Source organism: Liolophura sinensis, chromosome 11 (genome assembly GCF_032854445.1).
Source record: "Liolophura sinensis isolate JHLJ2023 chromosome 11, CUHK_Ljap_v2, whole genome shotgun sequence".
Classification (NCBI taxonomy): Eukaryota; Metazoa; Mollusca; class Polyplacophora; order Chitonida; family Chitonidae; genus Liolophura; species Liolophura sinensis.
In genome coordinates this window covers 24190612-24205666 of record NC_088305.1, presented here as the reverse complement: position 1 = coordinate 24205666, position 15055 = coordinate 24190612, and the positions used below count along the sequence as shown (strand labels likewise).

Genomic DNA, 15055 nt, shown 5'->3' with positions numbered 1-15055 from the left:
AAGCTTAGCATTGTGTAGCATTTCAGTATCAGAATAGGGGAAGATTAGCATTGTGTAGCTTTTCAGTATCAGAATAGTGAAAGCTAAGCATTGTGTAGCATTTCACTATCAGAATAGTGGAAGCTTAGCATTGTGTAGCATTTCAGTATCAGAATAGTGGAAGCTTAGCATTGTGTAGCATTTCAGTATCAGACTAGGGGAAGCTTAGCATTGTGTAGCTTTTCAGTATCAGAATATGGAAAGGTTAGCATTGTGTAGAGTTTCAGTATCAAACAAGACTAAGGGCAACATTTTGACTATAACATTTGACAGTACGGTAAGACAAACAGGAATGCATTATTTCACGATAATGTGGGATTTAAGGGTCAGAAAAAGAGGAAAAAAGAGTATTTCAGTAAAAGACGGAGTTAACTTTTACCGTTTAAATGTAGCATTTAGGCGAAGACTAATATTCCATGAACATACAGTATTTAACTATCAGATAAGCTCAAACATTGCATTTTACTATCAGGCAAATGAAAGTTAGTGAGTTACTATCACACTTTTGCAGTATTGCACAGCATTTCACTATCAGACAAGATGAATTTAACATCGTCATATATAATGAAGTGCAGTACTTTGCTGTCAGACAACATTTTACTATTAAGCCAGGTGAACTAAAGTACAGACAAGGTGAAATTTGACTTTATAGATTAACTTTTTATATCCGTGGTAAGTTACTTTCAATTTCACACCTAACTTTATGCCAGAGCTTATTGTAATAAACGGATTGAAAGCAAATCTTGAAGGAATGTATCAAAGTGTTGACACTATACATAAAACTATCAAGTGAGGGACAAGCACTAAACTGAAACATTTCGTGTTTTTTTTTTTTTTTTTCTTTTTTTTTGCTTTTTGTATCAGAAATGTGTTTCCATGCAAGCCGGGCATCAGTTTCACTTCAGACCTTTCCTCGTATTAGGCCTACTTGACGCCAGGCATACTCAAAAAAATCTAACAATTAAAAACATGACCTCTGTCTAATTACAAGCATTCATGTTGAGCAGGATGTTACACTGTGTGGAGGCTAAAGCCCTGTTTACTTGGACATATTCCATTCGTTGATTTAATTTACTTATTAAAAAATCTAAGAGCCTTTTAAAGTGGGGTGGGCGTGAAGGATACCTTATAATTTTTATAAACTGACAAATGGTAGGTCTACACTCGACTTAAAATCTGTGGGCATAAGTATACTTTAAGACCACAGAATGCTTGATGGTTAATTGCGTATTATGAAATGGAGTTTCAGCTGTCATTATTTTTATGGATATGACATATCCTGTGTACATCAAGAAAAGAATGACTAAGCATGATTGGTTGAGCATAATTTCGGTGACAAACGTCTTCGGGCAGTTAAGTGTCTGTATCCTTCATTTTTCGTGACAATCGCCGGTTCAAGCAGATTGGATTTCTACTGTACTAATCGCGCCAACCTGTGTATCACGTCATATGTTCACGCAACCAATCGTTGCGAAAAATCGTACAGTTAAAAATCGCATAGTGACATGTTGTATGATATTTCTGATTTGGTAGAAATCAATCCTCTTTGTGCTGAAGCATCTTGAAACATAAACTTTTGCGAGCCGCAATAAATTAAAAAAAATGTTATAATGACTTAGGGCTGATCTGACGAACATGGTAGAGATGATTATTGGAAAGACAGCAACATTGTACAAGATGCAAGTAGTCGGTCAGTGAACGAAATATGCTCAAACAGGGGAAAAGACACTAAAATGCTGGTATAAAACTTCAAATAGAACCGATAGGTTATAGCCTAATGTATAATTATTACAACGGAGATTTTTTGAAAAAAATCCATATTCGCCAAAGAAATCAAATTTTCTCTGTCTGCTCGGAATAGCTCAAATTCGTACCTGTGCTATTTACACTCGTAAAATGATACTTAATATTGAAAGAGTTATAATATAATATATAGCCCTTATGATAAATTTCACGAGCCTTATTACTCTTTGAAAACCGTAATACGAGGAGAGGGTAATATTTTGTGAAAAGTAACTGTTTGTGCTATTCTAAAATAATAACAAAAATTGAACTGCAGCTTGCCGAAAATCTCCTGAGTGAAATTATAAATTTGGCGTTTTCCAAGCCCTAAAAAGGGATGATGCACACCACACTTAACAGCAAGAGTGAATCTATACCACGTTACTAGAGATAGCACTCAAATAAAAGGAATGCGGGTTGGGGCGACTCAAAATCGCCTTGAATTAACAATGAACTTCGCCACTTCACTGTAAACTTTAACTCTGTTTCGTGGAGGGCATAGAACTGCCTGTAATGTGTGCTGAAAAATACCATAATGTGATAGCTTTGCAAACATTTGAGTTCCGATTACATTATATCTGGGATATCTTAAAAGAAAATGTACTTCGGACTCATCTACATCACAAAAGTCACACCAGCTAGTTTGGTGACAGTTTGCGGAAAATCTCCTGTAAAGTCCCTTAGAATATCTAGAGTAGTATGTTGGGTGTTGTACCAAGCCCATCATAATAATGTCATTTATAACATAAAAATAATAATGAAAAACTAAACATTCAGCTGAACACACGATAATAATAAAATAAACACGTGGCCCAAAAAAAATTATTTTAAATAACCCTATGAAAAAAAATTAAATTTTATTTTAAATTCCCTATGTATGCGGGTATATCGATAATTGTTGGAGTTTTTGCAGCATGAAACAAACAGCCTACTAACCTCAAATGACTAGAATCAAATACCGATACCATTTTTGTGACTCTCCTACAGCGTTACTCATGTATCCAGGCAAGTCACATTAACCTTGTGTACAGGTGTGATGATGTTTGTTTTGGTAAACGCGCGTCCTGGTCATATACAACCTATACGGTCCCGGATCTGGTCAGAGTAATGGCCACCTCAAGCCTTTACCAATCGCTAAGGGTTCATTATATGGTATCAAGGCAAACCGTGCACCGTTATCTTAATGTAACATCTACAATGATTGGCTAAAGGAGGTTTGGCATTATGATTATAAATAATGTAACACCTGCACTGATTGGCTATTAGAGGTTTGGGATTATGATTATTGATAATGCAACATCTACAAGAATTGGCTACAGAAGGTTTGGGATGGACATGGTCGACATATTTACATTAGATCTACAGTTTATTCAAGCGATATAAATAAATACAGTTAAATAAATGAATAAATCAAACACAATATCAAATAAATACCAAAAAGTACGAACAACATTGTTTTCTTTTTTTATATTGATTTTTTTATTCTGTGCCTAGAGCACTTGTGCACCCCCCCCCCCGCTTCCCCAATGCCCCCTTTTGATTGCAGCATAAAGAGAAATTTACTCCATGTTAATAAAATACCTTCTTTCTCATTAAAGTTAAATACAATTCGTTTGAAGTTACTCAACTATAATTTGATTATAATAATAGCACGTCAGACTTGACGATGTGCATGTTTAAGGATCGTCTGGTTTATGTCAGAACTGTTTTAAGATGTCACTGTATAGGAAGCGCATACCAATATAGGTAAACAACAAGACCTAAATCGCCAGGAGGTAAATACCTGGGAATTAAAAAAAAGCCCGCCTTTTACATCATGACAAACAACTCAAAGCATCTTGCATTCCCGTAGATGTCGTGATCAAGAAATCCGTCAACTTTCTTGAATTTAATTAGGAACAGCCAAGAAAATGTCTCTCTCGAGTTCGTTGAACTGTGGGATTTCACTACAGTGGCTGAGTTGTTTGAGCGTCCGACTCATAAACGCTGGAAACGATTTCAATCCACAGTCGAGTGAGATCAAAGGCTTTACAATCAACGATCAGGTCCATTGGCTTAAAGGGATACAGAATCGTTTCTGACCGGCTAGTGTGACAGATAGGCAAGTATAGGCTTCGATGGGTGGTAGATCCAGGTTCAAGCCTGGGTCGGATCACACATAAGACCTTAAAAGAGAAAGTTAAAGCTTCCTCGCTTGGCGTTCAGCATTAAGGGGAAGTGTAACGACTGGTTGACCTGTATCAGTATAATGGCCCGGGCACGGGCGGCTTACTCGCCTTCGGTAAGTCGTCTCAGTGAAGCAGCACTAGATAAAAGAGCAGTGGAGGTCCATTACATGCACTCCTTCGTCGTCTTATGACTGAAAAATTGCTAAGTATGACGTTAACTCCAAGCAGTCACTCACTCACACACTCACTCTCTCCTAAGCTGAATTTTAGGTATCGTACATTTATTCAAGCGTGAACAAGGCTGCAAAACTTAACCCAGGAAATCCTATCTCCTGTGTCAGCCAATCAGTCGATTCTGCATCCCTTGAACGCATCTCACGAAGAGAGGCCCTTTAGAGGTCGGTCCTGTTACAGCAATCTGTGTCTGAATTAATGGGGCAGAATGTTTTATTTATTTGTAGCCAAATTCCTTTCTCATATTAAAATTACAAAACCCTGTATTCTTACTGTATACATCTAGCTGGGCTATATAACTGAACTAAAAAAAATTAGAAACAACCACGGAAATGAATTTTTGAAATATTTTCCGTGTTAAAAGTTTGAAGCCGAAACAGTGATAGAGTTTAATTATATGGGCTGGATTAATTTACTTCTTTATTTAATGCATTGTTACATTAACGCCATACTCAAGAGTTTTTCACTTATATGCGGCAGGGGTCAGTGTTATTGGCTGAGGGAACGGAAGTGCCGCGAGTAACCACCTATATACTGTGGGTCAGTTACTGACGGACTCACGCCCCCACACCAGATACGGACATCATACATACCGTCCTTTGACTGAAAAAAATGTTAGTTGCGATGTTAAACTCCAATTTTATAATCAAACATTCATTTATTCATTTATATATAGCTGTGAAAGGCTAGCAGACTTCAACGATCATTAGATTGCATGCGCAAGCAGTAACTAGGGTATTGCCAGTGGCCTCTTGTCACCAATGTCCACACACAATGGTAGCAACGGTAGCTTATTCTTCATTTACTTATCTATCTGATTTCTGTTTTACACCGTATTCAAGAGTATTTCACTTATATGACGACGATTAGCACTATCGTTGGAAGAAGCCGGAAAGAATCCACTGGAAATACACGACACACGTTGCACACGAGATAAATGGCAACCTCATTTAGAACAAACAGAAATTATTTTCAATTGTCCGTTTCTCCATAAAAAAAAACTTGGAAAAAGTACTGAAGACCATAGTCTCAACTAATTTTTCAGTGTCCTCTATCTAAAATTTAAATCTTTTTTTCACCTTTTCTTCACTTTCAAAGATTTGCTAATTATACGGCCTCGACTTTTGATAAAGGTTGGTGAGAAGCTGGTTATAACGGCAAGGGGTATATCTGGACCTGACTCTTCCCTGAAGGGATATGACACCCCTGGGTCACCCAGGACCAGCTTCCCCCAGCTTCCCCCAGCTTCACACATCTTCACACATCTTCACACAGCTTCACACAGCTTCCCCCAGCTTCACACAGCTTCACACAGCTTCACACAGCTTCACACAGCTTCACACAGCTCCCCCCAGCTTCACACAGCTCCCCCCAGCTTCCCCCAGCTTCACACAGACGTCGTACGTGTACGATAATCGCACATATAGGACAATGGCACGGTAATACTGACTTACAAAATATCGTACGAGAAATGTAGGGAAAAAAATGTCCTACACCGCTTTATGAAACTTGGCCCAGGGGATCAACTTAACAAGCCGGCAAGAGTATAACTACAACCCGAACCAACTTCCCCTCCCCCCCTCCCCCACAAATCGACATTAGCGTTGTTTGTAATCAGCTTTAAAAACATGCGTAATGAACTTGCGTGGTTGAAAAAAGAGACAAAATATTCATGAAAAAATGGAGTAACATTGCAGACTCGGAATGGAAAGCTATCGAAATTGCCGAGTCAATGTTTTCTTGTTGGTATCCTTTAAAAAAAAGATTGACTAATGGAATGTTGTTATGTGGAGATGTTATGTCAAAAAACCTGCACGTTTGTCAGACTTCTGCTTGACACAACTCGGAATATTTGTGACGACGGCAAAAGCGTCACTTCATGAATATTCATAATCAGAGATGAAAAAAAACCCCAGGATGTCAATAAATGTATATACGGCTTTCCCTGAGGCGTAAAAAAAGACAAATAAAAAAAAGATACAACCCAAATGAATGTGTACGGTAACCTTCGCTGGCTTCAGCACATCAAACCACTGAATCTGACCCAATTAAAACTAATTAATTGTCCACTCATACAAGCACCCCGGTGAGGCACACAGGCGCCACAAATAGGCCAGGGACCAAGGTAGCGTATATAAGGAAAGTGATGAGACGGTTTTGCCAAAAGACCTCCGGAGTGTTATAGGAATACCACGTCTTCAGCTAAACAACTTAACAATACCAGCTCCGTGCTGACTTAAACACATATATCAGGTAAGGTCTCTGCAACTTTACAGGTATAGAAAAATTGCTATTTTTTTTATTTCGAATGCTTTGAATTTAAAGCTATACAAAAAGACATTTGCTAATTTGTCCCGTTGTGTGCTAATAAATACTTAGTATTTGAAAAATCACCCTTTCGCGTGATGCAAAAATAAATTAAGCATTTTTTCCTGAGAAAAACTATCTTCAGTTAATTCCTTTTACTATTCGATATGGCGAATGACGCTCTGAGTCTGAAGGAACTGAATGTGAAAGCAATGGGCAATAAAAAAAATTTGCATCGAACAACGATATATGTTGTTATATATGTGAGAAAAATTTAATTTTTAATGCCTTCATTCCACGTTTGATTTCTTGACTTGAATGAATGATGTTGTAGTAAAATCATATTTTGATACCTTTTTGTTTATGTTTAATATTTATTTTAGATTTTCATCTCCCCCGTGATAACAACTAAAACAGAACTACATTTCGGAGGTCTTAAAGAACAGCCATGATTCGGAGCAGTATTGCTTTGGGGAGCCTCTTGCTGGCTGTTTTTCGTAAGTTATTTTACTTTTTCGCTTTTGTGCCAATGCATAATTGATGGGATTTAAGTTTAGACTATTGTACATACCAGGCTTCACTACTAACACATATGGACAAGTGAACACTGAATAATATCAGCCAGATCAAAAACTTATAAAATTGATTGTTCTCATGTTTAAACTTCACCAGACCTGCTAACATCTATTTCTGTGGGCAATTTCGGTGAGCGATATATATATCACACTTTATATACAACTATGTGTGCTCTGAATGCGGATAAGTATTGATGTATCAGAATATGAAAGGCTAAAAATGCGGATGTGTTCACTGGAGGAAACCGATGGGCAAAACTATACTTAACAATAAACACATTAAATTGACTGCCTTTCAAAAATCTCCGATGCGTAACAATGTGGGTATCAACGAGATGACCTGTATTTCTTAGCGATGTTTCGTGAAAAAATGTCAGTGTGACGTTTTTCAGCAGATTTTTTTTTATCTGTAAACGTCAATTTTATGCACGTGCTTAAAACCATACATGTATTTGTAAAAAAAAGTTTATGTGTGTGACTAAATAAATTTCCTTTGGCGGGTTCTTTACATTTATCTTTTTCCTCCGAAACACTTTTTCTATGTAGACTAATGTTACAATCCCGAGAAAAAAGACACGCACTGTATCTTTGTTGCTGTGTTTCAGTTTTATTACATTATCATCAGTAATCTATATTTATTTATTTATTATAAACTTGCTTTTTCCTTTATTCCATTAGATTACTGCCACGCCTGTCCACCAGGGATCCCTGCGGTGACCTGCTATAGCAACCCTTGTCATGGCCGGTCATGTCCAGCCAACCCAAGTGCTGTATGCAAGTGAGTAAACTATATGATCCAATCGCTGGGCATTTGTGTTATAGGCAATATTGGGTGTTGCGTTCATGTAACATTCATCACGATTTAGAGCGAGAATTGCAGGTATCAGATCGGCTCGTGTTCACCTGTCTCTCCTTACTTTTTTAATTGCTGAGGCCCTAGGTAATAATAATAAGGGGTCAGTGACGCGTGTGGCTGATTGAACAGCCTATAACGTTCGTTGAAAGGCAGCTTGTCTCTCTCCGGTATGGTTAGCTTATCTTAATGTCATAGGTGGGAAAGTACGTCAGTAGCTAACCAGAGGTCGGTGGTTTTCACTCTTGTTTGATAACCACATCGTTTAAGGGAGACATGCTCGAGTGTAGCGTTAAACAGGAAGAAATAGTCAAATAAAATAAACAAATTGACGCAACACTGACGGCGATCAGATTTACGGGTGAAGAAAACCGACAAAAGTTCTCACTTAAAACCACATCCGGACCTAGCGAGACCTGGAATCGAACCGGAGATCGCCTAATTGGCAGTATAAGGGCAGATCAACAGAACGGAGGCTAATGCTTTGAAACATTGAGTCAGCGCGGGGTTGTGATTACTCAACAAAGTTGTCATTATTGACCACGGATGGCAAAAAATACACATGCCTTTTGGGAGAAGTTTTGCTGGAGTAGGGCTTATGGATGATAAAATTAGCTTTTCCCTCTTGCGGCGTTCAACTACCTGGATGAAATCGTCTACAAAGCAATGACATGACATAATATATATATATATATATATATATAGTGGAAATTTTTACACTGTGAGCTTTATGTAGAAACCTTATCAACGGATTGATTGGTACAAGGTCATAAGTCACGTGATTAAGAAATGAAATAATGATGGAAAGCTTTCAGTCGAAGTTAATTTGTGGATGTTTTCTATTTCAGGGTTAATACGTGTGGAGCATGCCGGGCAGAATTTATATTCGCCGGAGCGGTGGTAGATTGTGGTAAGCATAATACTCCTATCTTTAATTGAATTGTTTTTCACGTTTTCAACATGACTGATTCCTTTTTGTAAATTTGAGTGTAGAGCAATTACAATTACAAATCTTGATCCCTGAGAGGGAGTATTCATTATATACATTCGAAATTTTGTATATAACTCCTTCCATATTTGCTTATATATTCAAACCTGAAGGGCTGTGTGTTTTAGATTTAAAAAAAGAAAACGAACAAACAAACAAACGAAAAAAAAACCCAAACAAACTAACAGTATTTATAAATAGGCTTGAAAACATTATTTGGCTAAACTTTGTAAGGCACTGTTATATCATTTATACTATATTTTTCCCTTCAACTAATTAGTGTATATTTTGTAAATTTTCTTTTTCTTTGGAATGAATTATAAGTTTCTACTTCTAACAACAGGCCACTTGTTTGAAATAATAGTTGAATTCAAACTTTTACACTAAGCAGTGAAGTAACGTGTTTCGGCTGTTTAAACAACGTCAAATGATTAATTTTTTTAAAGCTTTCCATATGCGTATCAATTCAAAAACTGCTAAAAATAACAAAAAATAACAGCTAAAATGTAGTTATTTCCCTTTTAATACAAACAGTTGACAACTTTTGCTATTAACCACCTGTGATATGGAAGGTCTATCTCCACCGCCTCCTCTTCCCCCGGGCGCGTCTCTATCTAAGCTTTGTTAAACATCCTCTGTAGTACCAGGAGTCACGTGACATTAAAACAGGACACATTTATTTTTGTCATTGTTCTTTTTATCTCGCCGGATAAATAGGAGACGGCCTTTGCCTGGTACGGACATCTCAGCTCGATTTTACGCGGGCGTAAGCAAAGTGTGTGTGTTTTGTCATCAAAGTCAAATGCAATTCGTCATTGATGCAAATCTACAATGCAACATGCAACTCAACATTTTTTGTTTGTGGTAAATATGCTGGGCATTGAAATGCTGATGGTTTAAAGGTATGGGTGTGGTCACGCCACAACGGACGCTATACTTACAATCGTCACTGTCGCCTTGGCGTATGAGGTGGCGTGTTCTCTTCCTCATGTGTGGTCAAAGCATGGTTAGATGTGATGGTTTCTACCAGAACACACCACTAATGGGCCTAAGCATGACTGTGGCCGTATAAATATGGCCGTATATTTTTTGAGTGGGCGTCAATCCATTAAACCAACCAATATATCAATCAATCAATTAACCAATCGACCAATCGGCTAATCATTCAATGAGTTAACTGCTATAGTTATGTATCTACCAATGGAGTAGAATTTATCACGACATGATCTGGCCGCTCTTTATATAATTTGTTTTTCTCTCATTTTGCTCCATAAATAACAGAATGCCCCCCTCATGCTCCACAAGCAGCCTGTATTGTGGACCCTTGCTTTCTGGATAGGTGCCCGTCCCATCCCAACGCAAAGTGTCTGTAAGTAGGCCTTTATGCACAATATGGCTAACACTGATTTGGTGTTAAGCCGTGATCATTGATTCGCCTGCCTGTTAAGCGTGATCGTTTGGCAACTATCACACTGCTCTGCTATTACCCCTATGCTGTTAGTCTTTTATACCCAAACACTCTGATGGCTACTATAAAATGCAAGTAAATGTCAACAGCGTAGTGTACATTTTGTCTTCATGACTCAAGTAAATTTAATGACACTCGCTGACTGAGCGGTATAAAGCGTCACAAGCACGTAACCAGTCACTAACCAGAAATGTCGCGTTTTCAAATCCAACCTCGGCTCGATTAGGAATATGTTTAAGTACGGCTTTCTTCTTGGAAGCTTTCTTCTCATTTCGTTGTTATGAGTTTCAAACTTCATCGTGCACGATAGGGCCTTCGTGTATTTACTGGGGGGGGGGGGGGCAGGGGGTTGCTCCATGGCCGAAGGGAGCTAGCACGAAAGTACGGTGCAATGGCCCAGGAGCCTCTCACCAATGGGGTCGCTATGAGTTCGTCCAGCTCATGCTGGCTTCCTCTCCGGTCGCACGTGGAAAGGCCTTGCAGCAACCTGTGGATGGGTTGTCGGTTTCCCTCGGGCTCTGTCAGGTTTCCTCCCACCATTATGCTGATCGCCGTCGTATAAGTAAAATATTCTTGAGTATGGCGTGAAACAACAATGAAATAAATAAATCAATAAATCGATATATAAATATTTAATCCCACTGCCTTTTCTCCCAGGTCAAATTTCTGTGGAGGATGTAATACCTTGTGGTACGAGAATGGACAAAGAGTCAACTGTGGTGGTGGTAAGAAAAATACGAAGAAAATAATAAAAAAAAAGAAACTGCCCAATATTTAGCTTTTGTAAGGTAAAGCTCCCAGTGTATGTAATTGTAAATCGTTATTTTGAATATACCAAGCATGCATTATAAAATATCATCGTCATTATTTTTTTTAAATTTTAAATTATTAGTAATGATTTATTTGTTATTATTAAAAAAGCAAAGAAAAAGATAATTAAAACACATATAGAGGTATTAATTGGCAAAATTTATCTGTTCCAGTCTGCACCTACGGTGGTAGGTCTTACAATAAAGGTGAACAATACTCGAATGACTGCGTCATTTGTACCTGTGGTTCTGACGGCAATTTCGTCTGCTCCGATGCAGCGTGTCCTAAAGGTAACTATATGCATAAGGATTGAAAACACATTACCAACAGTTGAAATTCACACAAAAACACTTGTGTTGAAATCTAACACAAAGGCTTGCGTTGTTTTTATTCCACACAAAGATGTGTTACCCAATAATAAAATAATTAAATAAATGTGAAGTACACATGTTTGTGTTACAAAATAATAAAAGACAAACTTCTGCTGAACCAAAATGATGCGCAGTTGTGTTGGTGCAAGAAAAACTTGTGTATTTTTTGTGTATGGCATCCAGCATATCTTGTGTTCAATTCTTTCGACACAAGATCTTGTGTTAATTGAACATGTTAAAATATATCACAAACCTTATTTTGGAAAAGAAAACAAGTTTGCGTTCAAACATCAAAAGTGATTAATGTGTGTGGGTAAGTGTTTCAATACTGGGTTCATACTGGGGCCTAATTACTTTATTGTCACAAGACAGGTTAATCATTGTATCTAACTGATAATTAGATAGCTATCGATTTTAACTGTATTACCATAAAATACGTTAATCAGTGATTGTTCAGAGTATTAGAGAGCTTCTCCAATGACGAGTAATGTGTTTAATATTTGAACCTCTGATTCCCTTGGGCAGTTTTGTAAAGTTACCAACCTTGTTAACAGCCTCCTCTTCTCTACATATCTACGTCATATAGAAGGGAAACTGTTACGTTTGCACATCTGTGGGACACATTGGGTGCGGGTTCAAACCTGGCCTTCGACAGAGAATTTCTAAATTCCGCTCTCACTGCGCTTAGTGTGATAAAGTTCGTCAGTAACTTGTCAAAGGCCGGTATCTGATATCTGACCGCCATCGTATAAGTGAAACATTCATGAGTAAACCGTGACGCGACAATCATAAATATTAAGATAAATGAAATATAGAGAAAATGAACGAGAGTAATCATTAATTTTGTCATGTACTGAGTCTATATAAATGTTGGCCGATGTTTTAAAATGTTGAGATGTAATGAGGGAGTGAAGGAGACTGTAGTTACGAGCTTGATCAGACCAAGACGAGCAAGAGGTGAACACGTAATGATTAAAATGAGCCAGAACAACAACGACTTTGCTTATACGGGTTTGTGTTTTCTTACCAAATGATCTAAGAATTATTCGTGAAATCGTTTTCAGAATGCACATTCAACGGCCAAGTGTATCAACCTGGCAAGACTCATGCCAAGGACTGTAACACGTGTACGTGTAATGGAGCTACCGGACTGTGGGACTGTACAACCAACACGTGCTGGAAAGGTAAGGGGAATTGTTTTGTCTTAATTAACATTAAATATAAAGTGTTATGTTATCAAAAATACCCTAAAAACTTAATTGTGCACTGTTATGTGTACCACTGGTACACATTTTGGCATACATTTGAAGTGTAGCTCATGGAAAGGTGTATTCAAGTTACACATTAGTGTGCTTATGTAGGTTTGCTACAATTACTATATGCCTGCGGCATGCTCATGTTAAGGTTTTATACGGAAGTGTTTAGATAATTTATAATGAACATTAAATGACCTGAAGTTAATTCATAACATCTACCTCTGTTTTCAGAATGTACACACAGCGGTCAAGTGTATCAGCGCGATCAGACTTATCCCAATGACTGTAACACGTGTACGTGTAATGGGCTTACCGGACAATGGGACTGTACCACCAACACATGCTGGAAAGGTAAGGTGTTTTATTTCCTATGACTAAATTAGATGCAGGTGAATATATTGAAACTTTACTAATATGACGGCAAGATTAAAGAAAAAACATAACCTGGTTAATATCTATTATTAATTTTCAGAATGTAGATTTAACGGCCAGGTGTACCAACGTGGCCAGACACATCCGAAGGACTGTAACACGTGTACTTGTAACGGTCTGACTGGCGGATGGGACTGTACCACTCAGACATGCTGGAAACGTAAGTGAATGATTGTAATTGAAATATTTTTCTAGGTGTTATTGAGGGATGGAAATCAGTCAAACTGGTTCATTCCATGGGAATTCAATGGGTCTATAGAAATTTGAAGGAAAGCATATTTAGTAATATATATTGTGTATGTAGAATGTAGTCCCGTTTATGTTATAATGTGTCAAGTGTAGAAATGGATCTTGGAATGGCGAGGTTACGATTTTGGTCATGCTTATCCCAACGACAGCACCATAAGCTTTTGTTGTCATGTCTCTACAGTGAACACCAAATGATCTGATGTTAATTTGTGCCCTGTTTTCAGAATGCACACACAACGGCCAAGTGTATCAACGTAGACAGACCTATCCCAAGGACTGTAACACGTGTACGTGCAATGGACTTACTGGACTGTGGGACTGTACCACCAACACGTGCTGGAAACGTAAGAGCGCTTGTTTTTGTCTTCATAACATCGGTTTTTAAACATACAAGGATTTATTATGCTCTGTTTTGTGTTTGTGTACATTGCGGTGTAAAAAGATATGAGTTCCACTGGTACACATTTTGACACATATACTTTAAGTAGACCTGTTCACAAATATGTGTATGAAAGGTCCACATTAATGTGCGAGTACAGTTTGCTACAATGAACGTGTACCTATGGAACATCAAATGGCCTAAAACCAATTCATGAATTCGTTCTCTCTTTTCAGAATGCACACACAACGGTCAAGTGTATCAACGCGATCAGACTTATCCAAATGACTGTAACACGTGTACGTGTAATGGGTATACAGGAGAATGGGACTGTACCACCAAAACGTGCTGGAAAGGTAAGGACACTGTCTAAATAACGAAAACATTGCAGACATTTTAAGAAGAAGCATGGAAGATCCCCCACTCTACTCATGCCATTATTTCTGAATGCACGATTTAAAGTCAAACTTACACAAACAGTAAGCAGATGACAGATAGATCATTGGGTTGGTTGCCATTTCCTACAGTCAAATTTTTGCCGTTATTTATATTTGGTCGATCGATTTCATGATAAATCAGATAGCTTAATATTTATTATTAATTTTCAGATTGTAGATTCAATGGCCAGGTGTACCAACGTGGCCAGACACACCCCCAGGACTGTAACACGTGTACTTGTAACGGTCTGACGGGAAGATGGGACTGTACCACTCTAACATGCTGGAAACGTAAGTAAATGATTATCCATCTCTTAAAGCAACTTAATTTTTTTTATCTAGGGAGGGAAAAGTCAAATTGGTTCACTGAATAAGAACTTTTGTGTGTATAGGTAAAAGTAAACGGAAGTAATTATTGACTGTAGTGATACGGAGAGTCACTACAGTGCCTTTATAGAGAATATCAAATGAAGTAAATTCATGATGTCGTGCTCCCTTTTCAGAATGTACATACAACGGCCACGTCTACCAACGTGGCCAGACATACCCACAGGACTGTAACACGTGTACGTGTAACGGTGTGACAGGCGGATGGGACTGCACCACGCTGACATGCTGGAAACGTAAGTGAATTATCACATTACAAAATACCTGTTGTATTATTCAAGGAGAGAATGCATTTAACTTGGTTAATTATGTGGAAAATT

The 15055-nt window shown here is 37.9% G+C and overlaps 1 protein-coding gene across 1 annotated transcript; it reads left to right on the top strand.

The window, feature by feature from the left end:
* Nucleotides 1–1674: 1674 nt before the first annotated feature.
* LOC135478222 (tenascin-like) lies at nucleotides 1675–14979 on the top strand. The gene is made up of 6 exons (XM_064758493.1): nucleotides 1675–1729; nucleotides 12660–12779; nucleotides 13083–13202; nucleotides 13757–13876; nucleotides 14148–14267; nucleotides 14852–14979. Exons 1-6 carry the CDS (start codon nucleotides 1675–1677, stop codon nucleotides 14977–14979), a joined length of 663 nt encoding a protein of 220 aa, XP_064614563.1.
* Nucleotides 14980–15055: the final 76 nt, after the last annotated feature.

Coding starts and splice junctions, on each gene's coding strand:
- LOC135478222 (XM_064758493.1), top strand. CDS start 1,675: ATGGTAGAGATGATTATTGGAAAGACAGCAACATTGTACAAGATGCAA. Junction 1,730..12,659: donor GTACAAGATGCAAGTAGTCG/GTCAGTGAACGA, acceptor AATCGTTTTCAG/AATGCACATTCAACGGCCAA. Junction 13,203..13,756: donor CACCAACACATGCTGGAAAG/GTAAGGTGTTTT, acceptor CCCTGTTTTCAG/AATGCACACACAACGGCCAA.